The sequence below is a fragment of the Planococcus citri genome, chromosome 4 (assembly GCF_950023065.1).
Source record: "Planococcus citri chromosome 4, ihPlaCitr1.1, whole genome shotgun sequence".
Lineage (NCBI taxonomy): Eukaryota > Metazoa > Arthropoda > Insecta > Hemiptera > Pseudococcidae > Planococcus > Planococcus citri.
This window is the reverse complement of record NC_088680.1, coordinates 23,257,727-23,278,500: the sequence shown is the minus strand read 5'-3', so window position 1 is coordinate 23,278,500 and position 20,774 is coordinate 23,257,727. Positions and strand designations below refer to the sequence as shown.

At 34.6% G+C, this 20,774-nt stretch overlaps 1 protein-coding gene and 1 long non-coding RNA gene across 5 annotated transcripts in view; both read left to right on the top strand.

Moving 5' to 3' along the window:
* LOC135844534 (uncharacterized) overlaps window positions 1–1,563 on the top strand; it is a 51,470-nt gene extending 49,907 nt beyond the window's left edge. The window contains exons 3-5 of the long non-coding RNA XR_010558555.1: window positions 211–389; window positions 553–821; window positions 982–1,563. This is a non-coding gene — a long non-coding RNA (uncharacterized LOC135844534). The remainder of the gene's footprint in view (window positions 1–210; window positions 390–552; window positions 822–981) is intronic.
* A 4,581-nt stretch (window positions 1,564–6,144) lies between these two features.
* The window catches only part of LOC135845376 (transcriptional regulator ovo-like), an 83,213-nt gene continuing 68,583 nt past the window's right edge, over window positions 6,145–20,774 (top strand). For 2 of the 4 annotated variants that reach the window (XM_065363881.1, XM_065363880.1), the window contains exon 1: window positions 6,145–6,817. In XM_065363881.1, the coding sequence (XP_065219953.1) occupies window positions 6,652–6,817 (166 nt within the window). In that variant the 5' untranslated portion in view covers window positions 6,145–6,651. The remainder of the gene's footprint in view (window positions 6,818–20,774) is intronic. The other 2 variants (XM_065363883.1, XM_065363882.1) reach the window with 2 other exon arrangements.

Genomic DNA, 20,774 nt, shown 5'->3' with positions numbered 1-20,774 from the left:
TTCTAATACATACTCGTACAATACCTATCATCTTTCATAAGTTTTCTTAAAAGCATTTACAATTAGATTCTTTGACTTTGCACAAGAATATAAAATAAGAATAATTGTGTAGGTAGGTATTTTTTTTTTTTTTTTTTTTTTCAGATCTGAAACTAGTATGTACCTGTGATAATTTATTATTAGATATTATTATTATTTTTTTCATTTCAGGGATCGAGAACTCGCTTCTAATTGAAATGTTGGCGAATAAACGATGGAAAGATGAACTTATCAATATATCAATCATGATTCAACCACTTGAGAATCATCATCTGATGAGGTGATGACTTTTCCATTCATATGTCAAATTTTGGCTGAGAAAATGCGATCGAAAGGATTACATTGTCATGGTACGAGAACCGAACGATTATTTTAACACGCTTTTACTTCTGCAAACTGCAAAGGTTCATCTCATCGTATTGTATGATATGCAATAAACATAATATATTGATATGATTTTACCAGGTAGAAGAACCGGATGATTTTTTTCTCAATTTTTATATTTTTTTTCAGACAGTAGTTGTTGGAATAAAATTCACAATACGTTGCCGATTGGAATGGTTAAATTACCGAAAAACTCTTTCGATTCGGTTAGCATCGATATGCGATTATACACAGATCGACGACGACGGTGAAATGAGGAAATAAAATGGCGGAACGATCATAAGAGCTGACGTAAAGGAAATAAGAAGTGTAAAAAAACTACGGTAATGGTTGTGTGTGTTGTGTCGATCGACGTCGTCGGCGATGCCGCGGTGCTTGGAAGAGAAAAACTTCGGTAGGTAAGTCGAGCTGATGCGATGTATACCACTATTACAATACAAGGTACTACAATATACGAGTACCTATACCTACAGGAGTAGGAACTCTGCGAAGTCAGATACAATGAAATAAAGTGTAACTAATGGTAATGCTTGTTGCGTATCTTTCTCTGTACAATAGCAAGTTGTACCCGTACCTACACAGCTCGCAGAATGTTGGAATGGATAACTACGAGTACTAGCTGGTGTATTTTCCGAGCAGCGTGAGCCGATGCCGAAGACGAACAAGCTGCCATGTTGGAATCTCTGCGACTCTGTGGTTGCACAAGCAAGTTACCATCGACATAGAGCGAAGCCGCAGAGCATGAAGAGTTGGTAGCTCCTCGGGAGGACTGTCATCACAGGAGCAAAAAGCTGTATATGTATTGTTTATATTATTTGTATTTCCTTTCGGTACGTTATTTCGGGAGGAGATGCAGATGAATTTGAATAAAGAAGGGTCATTCCATGCCAAATCGGCGGATTTTTGCACGAGGGTCTTCGATTTTTTTCAAAATCAGATCATGTGTAGAGATCATCAAACGATAACGAATGACGCAAGCCGGACATTTTTTCGATTTTTTTTTTTTTGGCGGAGCTGTGGGGCTTCAAAGTTTTTCAAAATGGCCGAAAATGAAAAATTTCAGTTGCAAATTTGCTTCGGTTGTGCGTGGTATACAATTTTGATTTTTTTTTCAAATTGCAGTACTTTGAGAGGGTAATTGATGAGTGATGTCAAAATCAGTGTTGCCACTTTCGAAAACTTAGAAAAAATCGATTTAAAAACTTAAATTCTCAGTTATAGTCCTTTTTATGTGGAATAACACATCAAAAAATTGGACTGGCATTTTTTTTTTCATTTCAGAGAAAAAAAAATACAAATTTGGAACTTATTGCAAAAATAGATACCATCAAAAACCTAAAAAATGAAAATTTTTGCATTTTTGAGATATTTTACCAATGTGTAGGTAGACGAACATTTGAACAAAATTTCCCTCCCTCGCAATTTGTCAACGAATTGACGATGAATTTTCATGCTGAAATTTTCGTTGACAAGGCTGCAGCCTCTACAAATAGGTAAACCGGCCGATTTGTTTGAGAATTTGCACAGTAATAGCAATTATGATGTAAATGACCCTTTTCTATCGTAAAACGAAAAATTTTCATGGGGGGGGGTTTCAGAAGGAAAAAAATTTTCAAAGTAAGAAAAAGGAGGTCGAAAATAATTTTTTTTGAAAGATGACATTATATTTCGAAATAAGACGCTAATTTACATGATTGTACAAAATTGAACTCATATCAGTTCAATAGTTTTCTCTTTACTTGACACGAACATTGAAAGATTTCAAAAATTGTCTCAAAATGCCAATTTCGGATCTTCCTGTCTACATTATTTTTTCACCGTAGAAAGCTTGTATGTAAAAATATCAAATTAGAGCTCTCGTTGAGGCGAAGAGCATTTTAAAATCAAAGAAAAAATTCTGGAGCCCAAGTTTTTGAACCAAATTTGAACACTGAGGAATCATTTTGTAGCCGAAGCATGGGGGTCCTAAAGTTGAAACAAGTAGTCACAAATTTTCGGTCAAGTGAAGTCGGGGGGTGGATAAGGATCACCTGCACCCTTCTGCCGATCCTTCAGGGCAACTTTTTCTTAAAGGGGGAGTCCTAAGGAACATTTCTAACCCTTATCCTCAAAAAAAAATTGGCCCTACTTACAAAATGGCGGTCATTTTGATTGACAGGTCAGCCGAAATCGCAGATTTTGCGATCCAACATAGGACTTGCACGAAATTTTTTAAACCGTACAAACGTAGATCAAAAGATCAGGCAAAAATTCATCACCTGTCAAACTTTCAAGTGCTATAGTGTCTTTTTCGATTTTTGGTGAATTTTTGAAAATCTTTAGGCCAAAAATGAGGGAAAAAATCAAAATGTTACCGAATTGACCAAGAAAGCTGAAATTTGGGATATACCCTATTTTCGACATGCCAAATCGATTGGAAACCGCTTCAGCCCGTTTTGGGCAGTTCTGGAGCCTCCAGCAGATTTTTGAAACTTAAAATTCCTACAAAATTTCATCAAACGGAGATGAAAAGCCGAAATTTACTGTGCACTCCAAGTTTGACACCCTCTGAAGACGACTTCAGGCGGGTTCAAGTCATTTCGGAGCCTCCAGCGACTTTTTGAAAATTACTGGAGTCTCCACCAGATTTTTTTAAATTTGAAATTCCCACAACATTTTATGAAATGGAGTTGGGAAGCCGAAATTTAATCTGCAAACTAATTTCAATACGCCACGAAGCCAACTGCAGGCGGATTTCAAGTCGTTTTGGAGCCACCAGCGGCTTTTTGAAAATTACTGGAACCTTCAGTAGATTTTTGAAACTTGAAGTCTCCCAAAATTTCATCAAAATGTTGATGGAGAGCCGAAATTCATTCTGCAAACTAATATTTCAATACGCTACGAAGTCGACTAATGGCGTTTTTTTTGGAATATTGAAATTTAAAATGTAGCTAGAAGCTTCGAAACTATTTGAAACCACCATGTAGTCGACTTCATGTCGTATTGAAATTAGTTTGCGAAGTAAATTTCGGCTTTCCATCTCCGTTGGATGAAATTTTGAAGAAAGTTTAATAAATCGACTGGAGGCTCCAGTAATTTTCAAAAAGTTGCTGGAGGCTCCAAAAAGACTTGAAATCCACCTGCAGTTGACTTCGTAGCGTATTGAAATTAGTTTGCAGAGTAAATTTCGGCTTTCCATCTCCGTTTGATGAAATTTTGTGGGAATTTTGAGTTTCAAAAATCTGCTGGAGGCTCCAGAACTGCTCAAAACGGGTTGAAGCGGTTTCCAATCGATTTGGCATGTCGAAAAAGGGTATATCCCAAATTTCAGATTTCTTAGTCAATTTGCTAAAATTTTGATTTTTTCCCTCATTTTTGGACTAAATTTGATTTTCAAAAATTCACCAAAAATCGAAAACGGCACTTTAGTTCTTGAAATTTTGATAGGCGATGAATTTTTGCCTAATCTTTTGATCTATGCTTGTACGTTTTAAAAAATGTTGAGCAAAGTCTTATGTTGGAACGCAAAATCTGCGATTTCGGCTGACCTGTCAATCAAAATGGTCATCATTTTGTAAGTAGGGCCACTTTTTTTTAAAGGACAATGGCTAGAAATAAAAAAGTTGCCCCGGAGGATTGGCACCCGGGAAAAAATGGATTAGATCTAATTATATATGAAAGGGTTAGATCTAACTAGATAAAGAAAATGTCCCTATCTAGATAGATCTAACTGTATATAATTTGATCTAATTATATCCAGTTAGATCTATCTAGATAGAGACATTTTCTATATCTAGTTAGATCTAACCATGTTATTGGTCAATTTTAAGTTTTATTCATTTACATAGATGTGTTTTTGTCCAATTTCATTGGATCATCGCCCTTTAATATGTAGTTTGTCTCCAAAACATGAGTAGATCAAATAACAATGATGAAAATTGTAATTTTCAACAGAAATGTTTTACTTGATCAATTTTACTTGAACCATGAAAAGTTAATTAGGAAGTTCGAGCCTTGAACCCTATATAGGATTCTGCTCAAGACTTTATCTGCGAGTAACCAAAACGACACACTTTTCGAGCATTTTAGATCAAACTTGATCTTCATAGATCTAACCAGATATAATGAGATCCATTCAGATATAATTTTATCAAATTTGATCTGAACAGACATGTTTGAAAGAAATGTGTTTCAAACATTTTAGATCCAACTGGGTCTTCATTAGATCTAACCACATATAATGAGATCTATTCAGACATAATTTGATCAAATCTGATCTGAATAGATATGTCCACAAGAAATATGATTCAAACATTTTAGATCCAACTGAATCTTCATAGATCTGACCGGATATAATGAGATCAATTCAGATATAATTTGATCAAATCTGATCTGAATAGATATGTTTGTAAGAAATACTATTCAAACATTTTAGATCCAACTGGATCTTCATAGATCTGACCAGATATAATGGGACAAATTTATATCTAAGATGTTCAACATTCAGATATAATTTTATCAAATCTGATCTATGTTGATCAATTTTTAGATCTAATTTGATCACATTAGATATGATCAGATACAATTAGATCTGTCCCATTTTTTCCCGGGCAGGGGGTGCAGGTGATCCTTATGCGGGCCCTCCGACATTGGTGAAATATTTCAAAAATGCAAAAATATTAATTTTTTAGGTTTCTGCTTTTGTTTTAAAACACAAGGTGAAATTTTTTTCAAGATGTTTCACTCTTGCAACTGAAATTTTCCATTTTCAGCCATTTTGGAGAGCTTTGAAGCCCCACAGCTCCGCCAAAAAACAATCGAAAAAATGTCCGGTTCACGTCATTCGTCATCGTTTGATGACCTCCACACATAATCTGATTTTGAAAAAAATCGAAGACTCTTCGTGCAAAAATCCGCCGATTTGGCATGGAATGACCCAAAATTAATTTTTCCTCAAAATTCATCCGGAGGATTCCAATTATTTTTTTTACAAACGAAAGGACATGTTATCCTCTTTCCATTAGTATAATTTTTTTCAAGATCCGCAAAAGAGATGGTACTGAAAAGAGGATTTTTTCAGCTGGAAACTGCTTAGAAGCAAAAGCCAGAAATTCAATTTTTTTCTCAAATTCCATCTCGAGGTCTCCATCATTTTTTTTATACCGTAATGAAGAAACTTTTATCTTCGTTTTTTCCAGTGGTATAAAATTTTTCAGGATCCTGCAAAAGGTATAGTGCCTTGAAAAAAAAATGTCCAACTGAAGACTACTTTGAAGAAAAAGGTTGTAAGTAGGAAATGATAGAGAGTTGAACCGCGAGAGATGGGCAAAGAAAGAAATTCAATTTGTTCTCAAAATCTAATCTCGAGGACTCCATAATTTTGTTATCTTTCGTGTGTTATACATTTTTTAAACATTTGTCAAAAATATCCTGCCTTGAAAAAGGAATTTTCCCGTGAAAACTGCTGAGGAGCTATACAGCTCAAGTAGAGGTAGCCTCTGTGTAGTTGCTTTCCCTAGATATTACGACTGACTTGGACAAAAAAATATAAAGTAAAACGGTATTTCTGAAAGTAAAGAGAACAAGGTTCGATGTCTTTCTATCCAGGGAATTGCGCATGCGTAGAATTATATGACCCCGAGCCGGTCTACCTAACCGTGATCTTGACAATGGTATTTCATACCCTACCCGCCCCCACTCGATGCCCTGCTCGGTACCCGAACTCCCTCTGTGAACCTTCTCCCAGCAACCTGTTGTTGAAGGTCTTCTGAACAACGGTTTACCTGCCCAGCGCTCTATACGTTGCTGCATACAAATCTTTTCTCGTGTGGTTCTTCGTTATAATAACTGTAATTCAGACGCGAGTTCGCGGTTGTTGGAGTTCTCTTCGTTGTACATATATAATTTTTGTTTTGGTTTTTTTGCATCGATTTCGAGTGTTTTTTTTTTTGGTTTTCCCATTTTAGTAATATTTTTGAAATCGATTCGTTAAAATAATTTTTCATTTTGTATCGATGAAATTACAACGATGTGAATATTTTCGCGATCGTTAATCGTTCGATTTGCTACATGATGGTGTTTTGTTTAGAAAGTGATTCGTTTTTATGATACTTTTTAATAAAGATAACTTTTTTAAACCTAAGTACAAAGCTGTGCAGTGTGACTTTTTTCTGTTCGTAATATTATTGGAACGTGTAAATAATTAATAATTTTGTGTGTGTTGCGGTAAAATATGTGCTAGGCTAAATCATGCCGAAAATATTTTTGATCAAGGATCGTCTGCAACAGCAGCAGCTAAAGCTAGCAGAAACACAAGCTTTGAAACAGAGAGCCGATCAAGTTGAAGCTTCGTTTCCATCGTCGGTCACTTCGTTATACGAACAGCCTTTGTCTTTGATTATACCAAAGAATTCTGGTGAGTTTGTGTATTATTTTTTACATAGGTAGTCGTTTATTTAGTTAGTAGGTAGGTGGGATTGAAATACGTTGCGAGTTACCTACTTGTTGAAGAGAACGAGCTGGAGAGATAGGAAGTCAGAGTGATCGACTCTTGATACGTTACCTCGATCAAATCATAATTCTGATGATGGGCCATCGAATCCAACTATTTAAAAGAGTCAGGTTTAGCTATCGTGGCATTGGAATTATTCCAGTAACCGTTCGAATGCCAAACACTTGAAATTTTTATTTCAACGTTGCATCGATACGATACCTACCTATGTATTTTTGTCGCATTATGCATGCGAATTAAGTTAGGTAAATCGTCGCGAGCTAAATTCTTTAGGTGTTGGAAAAAAATTAAACACCATTTGTAAAACCAGTACCGTTATGTGGGTTCGGTTAATGACGGAAATATTGATGCGTCATCTAATGGACAATGAGACAAAAAAAAATGGCTGTAAAAAGGGTTAAGTAGAATAGCTTGTCTACGACCAACACCGGCGAGTGTATTATTGCGTTTTAATGGTAAATCGAAATTTAATGAATTGCAGTACATTAGCTCGTAATTTGTAGGTACGTGATGTGTATGAAGTTTTGACTTGGTTTTTCTTTCAACACACTTTGTTTCATTTTGCTGTAGGTTTACTTGTTTTGTAGGTATCTTTGTAATTGTATGAACCGGTGCGGCCTATGGGAGAATTATACGCAGATTCGTGTGTGGTGTTTGTTGGCGGATTTAATTATACTTAATTGTTGTTTGTTTATCTCAAATCTGATCTTTGTAAAATTCAGGGTGTTGTTTTTTTTGGGGGGAAGGAAGAAGGAGGAGTAAGAGGAGAAGTTTTTATCAAGTTTTGAAGTTTTTGGTGATTTTTTTTTCTCTTTACATTGTACCTATGTTTCGTTTCGAGGTTTCGAGTTTAGTTTCTAGAAATGTATTTGTGATTATGAGTGGAAGAAAGATACGCGAATACAAACAGAACTATGCTTTTGTGTTAGAGACTTATTCAACTGACGTGTCTGCGAAATAATTAATGATGGTCTAATGTATTCCTTGAAATTCCTTCAGACTTTATTCTTTAGTGTAGAGTTTCGAGCCCTTTCTCTTATTTATAAGTATTTATTTATTATCACTTTTATTCTTCAGAATATTTGTAGGGTGCCTTGGTAATTGAAGAAGAAGTCTGTGGGTATGGTTTTTGAAAAGTGTGGCAGACTTGATAAAAATAAATCAAGTTGGAGAATACTGTGATTTAGTTTTACAAAAAAAAAGAAAATGAATAAGGTATTGTTATACTGTACCTACTTATCAGTTTGAAAGATTCGAGGAAATTGTGATACTGAAGTGGAGTTCATTGAAATGAAGTATAGGAACGTGATTTTAATTTGGGAATATTGAAAAAATCAGCACAAGAGTTTGATCGTAGTAAATATGAAAAATTATTGTGATTTTTAATCCTGGAAAATTTATTATGTTGATGATTTGAAGTGAAATTTTGTGAGAAATAGGTAATGATATCGATCTGAATTCCACAGATGAAACTTGTTGTCTGGATAATCGTGAAAAGGCCAAAATATCTTGAAAATTGATTATGATTAGATAATAATTAAGGTTCTGAAATATTTGTAATAATTGTGATTTTATATAATTTAAATTGTGACGAAATCGTGATATTAATTTTAAAATCACAAATTTTAATCTATAATTACTCTGAAAGGCATTATAAAAGTTGTAATTTTGATGCAAATGTAATAATGTTGAATTTCTGGTGTGATTTTGGTCAAGAAAATTCATGCAGTTTTTGAAAGAAAAGGGCGAAAAAGAGCTGATTAAAATTGAATTAAAATGTGAAAAATTTGAAAAGCAAAAAACTGAAAAATTGGTGATTATAATTTAGGCTTAATTTTAATAATTCTGAATTCGTCTACAAAAATAGATTTATTTAGATTCAAGTCATCTCGTGAGGTTTTGATAACACAATCATAAAGTCATTCGTTGTTTCTGTTGCTGTTTCAACGAAAAGAAACAGCAACAGAAATTTCATTTGAAAATGATAAAATTCTATAGTAATTTCAGAAAAATGAATCTCCTTATTTGAGAATTGAGAATGATACTTCTTTTTGAAATGGTAATTTCTCTTAAATTATCAGTTACTTTAGTTTACTTTGAATTTGTCTTGAGAGGAATGAATAGTCTGAAAAAGAAGTGGAAGATGTTACAGTTTTTAATTCTTGAAAAATTTGTGATCTGGATGTTTTTGAATCAGTAACATTTTCATTTTGCTACAAATTTTCTTTGAAAATGAAGCACACGTGACTTTCTTTCATTAGAAAGATCATTCATAACTGTACAACTTCTATGGATTTTAATTTTTTGTCATCAGCTAATTTAAATTTTAAATTTTATTTGATCATTTTTTTTGCAATTCATAAATTTTTAGGAGGGGTAGGTTTTTTTGAGGGGTGAGGTTTCCTTTCATTTTTGAGACAACTGTAAATAAATTCACAAATATTTTTAAACGCATCAGTTTAATTTTTGAGGGAAGAAAAATTGTTTCATGGCGTAGTGTACGAACATGAATTCTGAGGAGGGGGGGCAACTTCAGAAAAATGTCTCGCTCGAAATTCTAGATCTAGACATTTTTTTTGACCCTGTTTTGGTATGAGAAAAAAAATGAAAATTGAAAAAAAATAGCCCTAAATATAGCTACTTTTTTTGCGAAAATACAATTTTGTCTTCAGAAATTCCTGATTTTCAACTCAAAGTACACAACAATTTTTTTCAGAGTAGCTAAAAGTAGTTGACCTGAACGAATTTAGAAGCAAAAGTGAATTCGTTTGAAAGCTAATTTGTAGATTTTTGAAGAAAGAAAAATCGAAAATTCCAAAAATGTGATTCTTCCTCTTTTCTTTGCTTTAAAAAAATGCATAAAAATTGCTGAAAATTTACCCCACCCCTTCTCCCTTCTCTTCTCATGTACCCTTCTATCACATAAAAAATTATTTATTTAAGGAAATTCTGACTCAGCACTTTGGTAAATTTCGTTGGTCTTTAAGTGATTTGTGTTTTGAATTTTCAAAAATGATTTCATCTTCTTGAAAATTTTTAACATAATATGTAGATTGACAGTAGAAGGAAATCAAATTTTTCCCGCCAAAATTCACTTAAATTTGTGTTTTAACTAATTTCAAAAATACAGGATGACATTAAAAAATTTCCAGGAGGCTCCAGACTGGCTAAAAATTTCGAGATTTGGTTTTGAAAAGTCAATAAATATTCAGTTTGCTGTTTGAAAAACATGTCGACGATGGACTGAAATCAAATTTTTTCCCGCCAAAATTCACTTGAACGTTTTTGGAAAAATTTCAAAAATTCAGGATGAATATAAAAATTTTCCAGAAGAGAAATTACAAAATTAAGTTCGAGTTAATTTTACTGATTTCGATTTTTTTTGATGAATCAGAAATGAACAGCTTTTTCACCCTCCACCCCATCTTCAAATGTTAAAATCTCTATCAGAAAAAGTAAATATTCGTATGTACGTTGATCGAATTAAATTGGATATTATATACCAACGTTCATCTCACAATCAAACCATACCCATACCGTATCGTATCGAATACCTATATCGTGATCATATCCTCTCTCAGATAGCAGTATATCGAATCAATAATTGAAATTTTTAAACAGGTGGAAACAATTGAGCGTAAATTATATTAGATTTCGATACAGAGAAGAAATAATACACGAATTATACGCCTGTCTTATTTATGCATCCTATAAATCCCTAATTCAACATCATGTACCTCTCTAACTCTATAACGTTATGTACTCGTAGGTATATGTATAGGTTTTGATTAACTCAAATAGGCATACTACCTATAAGTGGTTTGATTCATTCGACGTGGATACGACCGTTCAACGTTTTACCAAAATACGTAGGTATATATGATTTTGCAAATCGTACTTTGACTAGGTAATGGTTCGAACATATCGAATTGCTGACCTACGTATACATTTAACGTTTTGTGAACTTGTAAAAAAAATGTCCATTGAGGAAGTGATAAAGAAAACAACGTATTTTTCTCGGAACTGATAGAGGGAATATGGCAGAAGTATTGTACAAAAGTACATACAAATAAATACCCATTGTGCGAATCCTTGAAAACCTACCATATACGATTAGAAAACCACTAAACGGCGCAATTACCTACTTGTGTGTACCTAGTGACGGAAATTTGACCTTTTGAGGACGACCCAATATATTGTAGAATAGAAAAGAGATTCGTTGTAGATTATGCTCGAAGATAAGTTGGCGAAAACTCGTATTTGAATTTGTATATGTAGGTATTGGTACTACTGGGTACGTTTTCTGAGAATTTTTTTTACGAACAAGGTTGTTATATTTTTTTCGAAAATAGAATCATTTTAATGACCAGTCAGCTCGATATCGCGAATACGGTATTTTTTGTTACAAGTATAGGTTTCTTTTTTATCAGTGACCAGCACAGTTTGATTTTTTGAGGTATCCCTCGAAATGAGCTAGTTTTTTTCAACGTGATAACCAGTCCTGGGGGATCATTTCTAGGCCAAGTGAAGCGAAATTGGTGGTGGAAGGGGGAAGAGGAGGGGAAAATACAAGTAACCAGGTAACCACTAACCACCCATTGAGAATTTCGATAAATCATATCTCGACTCGAAGTTGAGCTTTTTTTCCTGTTTTAACGTGGATGTGTTTTTTGGACTGGGGATCTACGTAGCTGTTTGGGGAGGGGGGTGATTTTGAGAAGAAATTGAAGAGAAAATACCACGTTTCTCTGAATTTAGAAATGAGACATTTTGTTCTAATGTCAAATTTTGAGTGAGAGAATTGAAAAAGACTTGAATGTTGCCTCTCTTCAGGTCTCAGAAAGATTTTCAATTCATTTTATAATATTTTTTCCAAATTTTATGAAATTTTGAGGACTTTTGAAATTTTTTTTACCAGAACTCGAAGGTTTATGAACTTTGGAACCTTTGGGGATTCACACAACAGGCAAAAAGTGATAGCTACACCGATCCAAATATTTTTTGCGATCCTCGACTGTTTCCCAAGAATGATTTATATGTAGTGTAAGTAACCCATGGATGGATCATTGACCGTACAGTGGTAATAAAAAATTCACCATTATCGAAACGTCTTCGCAGTCTTCACTCTTCAGCCTACACCTCAAACATGATGGAATTGTCTTCCGCATCTCTTTGACTGTATACAGTTCGCGGGCCAAGATAATGTACAGTCGTATATATTGTATTTTTGTTACCAAGACACGAAGCAATGTTGCCAAACACACCTCGATTCGGCGAGAAGAAGAGATAAATCACGTTGTTATTACAATCGCACACGTATATTGGATTAAACGCGCTAAGGCGCGAATTGTGGCCATAATAACTGCCATAATACGAGTAATTGTAGTACAGTGTAATATAGTCGCACTTGGAAACAAAAAGAAAAAAAAACAATAAAAATAGTGCCGTATACGCGAAATAGACGCGAACGGTGATGATGATGACGTATCGTTCTGTTTGCCAGCTCTTTGCTTCGATCGCATGATTTATACCTGCCTATCATTTGGAAACATCACGTTTTTAGTTTTTTTCTTCTTCAGTTCTCGAAATTCATGAACAGTTGACCGCATTCATCTCTTTGAAACAGTGTTGCCAGCTGACTCGAGGAGGAGATTTTGTATTTTTGAAAGATGGATTTGTGCCTTGGTTATGTGCATAGTTTTTGAAAGAAGCTTCGAGTTGGGTTGAGTAATCTGGGAAGTAAAAAAATTGGAAAATAATTAAGTTTCAATTTTTGTGAATTATTTTTCATGTGTTTGAGCAGCTTTTTGGATAGAAGGGGAGGGGGGGTGATCTTGAAAATACAATTATGAGTGAACGTCGTTTATTAGAGGTCTTTGAAATTTGAGAATAAATATGTTTTAGAGTTGTAGAAGGGGAGAAGGGCGAGGAGAAGGTAGCAGTAGAGTTGTAGAAGGGGAGAAGGGCGAAGAGAAGGTAGCAGTAAAAAAAACAGAGTGAAAAAGCATGTTGACTTCATTCAATTTGACGAGATGTTTTGTCATTTGAGATATTTGAATTTTAACTTATAAACAAGCTTCAGGGGGTGTAGGATGGGAGGACAGGAGAGGATGGGACTGGGAGTCAATCAAGAGAAAACTAATTTTTAAAAGTGCATCTAAAATGTAATGTTTTGTCAAAATGTCATAGTCGAAGGTCCTTAACTTAAATTTTTCTTTATGGATACGGTTTACTAAGGTAGGGAGTAGATTCTGAAAAAATTATTGAGAAAGCACACCTCAATTGAGAATGTTTTGCCAACGTCAAGAGATCTTTTTATAAATATTGTTGAAAATTTACCTCTCCTTCTCCCTTCTCTTCGTATGAAAATTCTGACTCAGCATTTTCGTGAATTTCTTTGATCTTCATCGATTTGTGTTTTGAATTTTCAAAAATGATTTCATCTGCTTGAAAGTGTAAAACATACATTGAGTTGATTTAACTAATTCCAATTTTTCTGATGAATTAGAAATGAACAGCTTGTTCGTCCTCCACCCTCCATCTTCAAATGTTAAAATCTCTATCAGAAAAAGGAGTATGGTGGGAGGGGGTCAGGTCACCTTTGAATGTAGGGAGAAAAAAAGTATTTGAGTTGATCTTGTGTCAAAACGTCTCTTATCAGTAAGTACATATTTTTAGACGAAAAATATCGAGTGATTGTGCAGATTCTTTTTTGTACCTATTTTCATTTCATATCTCCATATAAATTGACAGAACTTTTTCTAAAATGGCAAAGTAACGTTGAAAAAATAAATGAATAAAAAAATTGAAAAATGAAAAAAAAATTAATCAAGTTGAACATTACTTGGTGTAAAAAAAATAGATCAATATTTATAGAAATTATTAGAAAATTGAGCCTTTTGTCAACATCTCAACAAAAAAGTCTGAGTGTTTTTTACTCTCGTACAAGAAAATCGGCAAAATGAAGGATTTTTAAAAATATTTTCAGAAAATAATAAGACCTTTTTGAAGTGAAAATGATGATTTTTTTGACAGGGGAACCTTTTGATTCTTCGATTTGAACGAAACCAAGCTTGATTGAAAGAGCATTTTCTAAAACCCTCGATAACAAAAATTTCTGGCCCTAAACGTCTTTTTTGGTTTTTTGGCAAATTTTCGAAAATTCTAAATTCAAAAAATTCAAAACAGCTGTTTCAAGGGCAAGTTATACTTAAACTTTTTTTTCAAATTAAAAATTTTTTGGCCAGAAAGAACCAATGTAAATAAAGTTTTGGGTCATTCTGGAGCCACCAGTGAATTTTCAATTTTCTCCAGCAGATTCAAATCACTCTGGAAAGACCAAAAATGAACTTGAAGAATTATAACCTTTTGTTGGTGCTTTTTGGGCATCCTATTGACCGTTTTAGGTGGTTATCGCAAAATTCCAGGAATGCCAGTTCAATAGTAAATTTTTGATTGGTTTGTTAAATTTAAAAAAAAGTGAAAAAAATCAAATTTTTAAAGAAGGTGCAACGAGTGTTTTTTTTGACAAGGCATCGTCTGACCAAACTTGAAAAAATCACATGTCACCGTTTTTGGAGCCTCCAGCAGGTTTTCAAATTTCTCCAGAGATTTAATATTGCTCCGAAGGGGCCAAAAATGAATTTTAGGCGTATTGGATACCCTCTCGACTGTTTTAGGTGATTCGAAAATGAAGTCCAAAAAATCTGGATCTTCCTTGTCATGGAAGACCTATTTTTTTTTTTTTTTTTTTTTTTTTGTAGATCGATATCAAATTAGAGTCTGATGAGAAGGTTTTCTGAGAGAGACGAGAGAGGGAAGGAAGGGTATAAACCTGGTGAAAAATGTTATTGGGAGGGAAGAAGAAATTGGAGGAAAAAATTTGCAATTTTCCCCCAACGCTGGACTTGTGTTTTTTTTTCAATTTCACTATTCTAGCCAATTTGCGAAGATTTTCCCAAATATTTTGAAACGACAAGATATTTTTGTAAAACTGAAGTATTCTCAGCTGACAAGTGGCAACATTGTTTCAAATAGATTTTTTCATGTTCAACGTAGCACTTCTGCAAAAAGACCTACGATTCTGGCTCTGGCTTGTCGATTTGCTGTGCAGAAGTGAACACTCCACCATAACGGAACCAGTTGCCAAGTTTTAGGTATCACTGTGAATCGCGTAGTTACTCGTACATCGTATCACGAAGAGCACAGGTAAGAGAGAAGAAAAAAAAATCGCGATACGCGTCACAGAGAATTACGTTTACGCGGAATCTTATACTATACCACGTTAAACGCTCTTCTCAGTTCGGTGTAATTTTTTAACACCGGAACGAAAAAAAAATCGCTAACGATCGACGTGATTGATCTTTTCTTCGTGTTCGTTGCGTATTTTTTTTCTCTCTCGCTGTCTTCATCGCGCTTGATCGCGGTTGGTTCTTATTTTTTTTTCCTTCCACAGAGCACAGAGAGTATTGAAAATTCTCTCCGAAGCGTCGCTCGTAGCTATAGAGCTATATCTGATGACTGTCGGTTGCGGGAATCGAGAAAAAATTACCGTAAATCTGGTCATCGCATCGTACTCGTCGTAAGAATAAGGTAGTGCGGCGAGTACGCGCATTCCACGTTTAACCGATCGACACCGGAATACCAACCTGTACTTGGGTATCGAGTATTATGCAGTGGTGGTCAAAGTGAATGATTTTGTGGTCGCCTCGGGCAAAGTTGAGCCTACTGGATGATTCGGTGTTATGGAAGTACCGCAGAATGGTCTGAGAAGGTGGAAGAGAGAATTGGTGGAGTTTGTTTTGGGTTTTGATGAGATTGAGAACGTGAGATGTTTTGGGGAAGTACCAGAGTGCAAATTCAAGCTCTGGTATCAATTTTTGACTCGATTGGGTTCATTTTTCTGGCTGATTTTTCATTGTGACTGATCAGATTGAAAAAGTGCGAAAAAAATTCTGCATTTTTCGTTGAGGATTTATCTTACATTCATTCCCTCTCTAATTCATCGTTCAAAAAGAGTCGAGGAAGCTTCAGAAGGCTCTCTAAATGAGTTATTTTCAAATGAGGAATTGAGGAAGACTGAAGAGTGCAAATAAGGCAATAACAAACTGCTGACATTAACAGTAATATGACTTCGATGGGAATTTCGCCGGATATTCCTCACTTCATTTTTCATCGAACTATTAAGATTATACTATTATAATCGTACACAATGCTCGCACAACTACACCATAATTCTATTCATTGTTTACAATTTAACATCGCGAATCGCTTAATCGATAAAATGATTCACTGATTCGTATTATATAGCTAGTTTACTTCTTCGCACTGGATTCTAGTACGTATAAGCCACCAAATACGTGATTTTAAACTGCAACTATGACGTGTAAAATGCACCATCGTCGAGAAAATAGCCGCACAACAGGCACGTGCAATGCACCTCTTTGAAGCACAATTTACTGCCGGATTAGCAGAAAATTCGCTATAAAAGGCGAACTGTTTCAGATTATAGAGTTAGGTTCAAGGATGCAGAGACCAAGATACCGGCCTAGAATGAGTTCATACTTATGTGTATGCTTCTCTCATCGTCATGTCTCAAGATCGACCAGCTTCGTTTCCCAGCACACTGTTAAGGGCATTCGTCGACGAGTCAATGAGCTGTGTACTCGTACCTACTACATTTACGACGAAAGATTCGGAAATTCACGAGTATAAAAAAAATTTCTCAACGTTTTGTCATCGTCTTGTCGCATTTTACTGATGATGGTGCTCGCGGTGCTGGTGTCGAAAAATGTACCTCAGTAGGCATGGTAGTAGATATACGACGACGAGTACGAGATGTTTTAAGTTTTTTTTCTTTCTTTCTTTCTTCTTTTTAATATTTTATTTTATCCGGTGCTCATTAAAATAACCCGAACTAGCAATCATCGAAAAAGCTGGCTCCGGTTATACGGGTACGTTGTCGATAGCTGGCTTCCAGTTCTTCCACCTTTTTACTAGAATGGTAGAGCTGAAGTACATATAAGACATAGAAGATATGAAGAATGAATACTGAACACAGATCGACGAACGATGATGATGATGGTTTAAAAGTATAAATTTCTCGCTAGTCTTGAAATTTTTATCTCTTCGAGAGCAATCTGTGCTGTAGAGGAGAGAGAAGTTGGAAATGAGAGATACGAGTACGAGTTTTTTTTTTCTTTAAACGTTCGATGAGAAATGGGTTTTTTAAAAAGCAGATCAGGTTTTATTGATAGGTTGATTTGGTCGACTAAAGGTGGAGAGAAGACAGAAAAATCGAAAATTGTGATTTTTTGGTCATTTTTGGAAATTTTGGTGGAATAATACAGCAAAGTTTTGCTTTCATTTATCGCAATTTGATAAAAAAACGAGCCAGAGATTTTGTTTGCATCAGTTTGTTGGATTTTTTCCACTTTAAACCCAGTTTTTTTTAGCATTGAGGCGAATCCAGATTGCTCATGTTTTTCAAATGAGTGATTTTTTTTTAAATCGAAGCTTTTGAATGTAAAATTTCAACATTGTTTCGAAAAATTTTAGTAGGTAGGCATTTAAAAACTGAGGAAACGTGTGCTCAGTTTCACTTTTTTTGGGGATGAAATAAATTTTATTCTGGTCAATAAATTGTTCTTTAAGGAGTGCTAAATTTTCAAAAATATTTCAGTGGTTTCAAAGAAGTATTGGACTTGGAGTGATGAATGAATTCAAAAATCATCTTCCTAAAAATAAATTGATGAAAGGAATTGTTCTAATGGTGAAATGTTTGAATAGCGATAAATTTTGTCTTAAATGTCAAAATAATTTGGAGCTGAAAGTTTGATTTAACCCTTAGTTCTTTTTTTCAGTTTTATTTCTGATTTTGTCTCCTCGCTTTCTATCAAAATGTTTGTATTTATTTTTGAGATATTTTTAGCTGTTTTTTTTTTCGAGTTGCTCAATTTTTGTTGAAATAATAGAGATGTTTAAATTTTTTTGATTTGTTGACTGTCAAAAAAATTCAACAATCGAGAATGCAATTTTTCTGTTTTGAAAAACGAGTCATGCTTTGATTTTGGACTTCTTTGAAAATTGAAATATCTCAATAGGGTTTTCAAAAGTGTCAATATGAAGGCTTAACCGAGGAATTCAGAAGGCTAGTTCCTGTCAAAAAAGTGAATATTTTTTCTGAAACCCAGGAAACCATAAATCCTTGAAATATTCCAACTTTTTGATGCTCAGAGAGCTTGTTTCAAAAAGTTGGATTGAAATTTGAAATCAGCACCTTTAAAATTCCAACAAATCATAGATCACTCAATTTTTTGATTTTTTTTCATTTTTTGGACTTATTGTGGGGCTTAGAAGGAGGCTTGTATCAAAAAAATGATCTGAAATTCGAAATAAACATGTCTATAAATACCCACCTAAAAAAAATCTCGTAAGTCACTCGAATTTTTATTTTTATTTTTTTTTTTTACATTTTTTGAACTTATTATGGGGCTTAGAAGAGAGCTTTACACACTAAAAAATAATCTGAAATTATTCGAAATGAACTCCTCTAAAAATCAAACAAAAAAAAAGTCTGTCACATTTTTCATTTTTTTAAAAATTTGTAGCTCTTTGCGAGGCTTGAGGGCTGATATCGAAAAAGTAAACTAAAATTTGAAATAAGCATCTCTGAATACTTAACAAATCATTTATAAGTCACTTGAAATTTTCAATTTTTTTTTCAAAATCAGCACTTTTAAAGACCATACAAATCATAGAGATTTCAAAATTTTCAATTTTTTTCATTTCTGGGCCTTATTGTGAGGCTTAGGAAGCTTTTATGTATATGCCACATAATGATTGATTTTTTTTTCATCAAAATTTGACCAAGATTGAGGAGAAAAGGGGGCACATATTTTCAACTTTCAACTTTCAAAATTGAAAAAAAAAGATTTTGAATCTACCATTTTTGCTCTTCAAGCAATCTGTGCAAATAAATTTACTCCAATTTGAACACATTTCATTTTATTAGAGCTTTGAAGTTACAGGTATTGAAACGAAAAATTAATTTCGCACAAAAATATTGAGATCCGGGACAGTCGAGAGACGAACTGGCAGATGTCATTTTGGCCCCCTCCGTGAAAAATTTTCTAGCAGAAAAATTATCATTCATATTTGATCAATTGAGGCCTTCAGTTTTTCAAACTATCCTAGAAATCGAGGTGACGAAGAGGCTGATTGCTCCCTTTGCTGTTTTTCCGAAGATTCTGTCGAGTGTTGAGACCTTCTTCTTCATCTGGAGAGAGGGAAAGGGGTGTTATAGAGCTTCTTGATCCATTTTTTGATCTCCATCATGATGATATTATGCATTTTTTTGATGATTTTGCATTCAGAAGCCATTACTCTGTCTTGTGTCACTTCCCTTCCTCATTCTCTTTTCAATATCAAACCGAATTGATGTAGCATTATTCAGCTCATATCTTGACCCCCCCTCCCTCCCCTCTTTGAAAACCATCGAGTTATTTTGATCTACTAAATTTCTGCTTGTATAAAATCTGCTCAGATTTCTTATAGGAATCACCTTTAAGGCGGAAGCACCAATAATACAAATTTTTAAAACTAAAAATTATAACCAGAGCCTGCGACAGAGGGGGGACTCAGCTGCGAGCTTTTCTATCGTATTGTGAATTATGTGTACGAGGAAATACCATAGAGTTCGATATGCATTATTCATTATGACCTGAAAATGTACACTGTGTACTTTAGTATGCGGTTCAGTGCAGTGTATTCGCGTACTCGTATGGGTTTAGGTAGAGGTATACCTATTGGTGTGTCTGACAATGTGCCAATTTGACATACGAGACGAGATAATCTTACTTATAGCAGCCGAGTCGCCGGTGCGGTGAATTTAATTTATACACGAGTCATAGGGTATACATATACATACGCAATGGCACCGTAATATAACCATAGAGTTAAATAGCCTCCGCCATTGAAGGTTTGTTTACTTATGGAAATGAAAAAACCGTGTGTACGTAGGTCTAGGTACGTTCTACAATACGTTCGTATATTGATATACTTAGGTATCCATAATGTATCTCATGGACATCCCATCGTAAGTATATAGAGAAATAAATAAATATCGCTATCGAACGTATTTGTACGAACGATTCTCTATTTCTACCATAATATGGTGGTAATGAACTAGTGGTATACGTTTTATGTAAAAGAGAGACTATGTAATTGTAGTACATATAAAAGAGCTCTGGTACCTAGAAAAATAGCGGTATCATTTGCAATAGGTACCACCACTTCCTCTGGGTACCTTTTCCTACGCTAAACTAAAAGTCAAACTACCATCACGTGACTACACAACACGTGTCCTATGGTATCGCAGTGTGTGTGTGCTATACTTGTCTTGTACATAGTACGATAGGGGTGTTTATCAGAGAATCGAATGAATGGCGCGTGCAAAGTGACATAACCATACGTACTGGTATCGCCCCTTTTTTACAACTACTTGTTGAAAAGGTCTTCATGCTCGGTGTCATGCAGGTGCGCCAGAGGTTTAGGAGTTTAGGTACCCAACTACCTTACCATAGTACTATGGATATAGAGGTACTCTTTATTACGGTGGTGCTGGTTTCTTCGGTGTGGTTTTGTTTTCTGCATATATTACCGATGGTAGAGGTACCTACTAGAGGTGTTGTCGAGCTGCGATACGTAATTATATTCGTATTGAGAGAGACCTAGTGGTATAGTTGACAGTTTATTTGATGGTATAATGAACCGGAGGCGTTGGAGTGTATACTTTTGACGTAATTTTTGTTGGGGTAGGACGTAGAAGGGGTTTGGATACAGGTATATTGGAGTAGAAGAG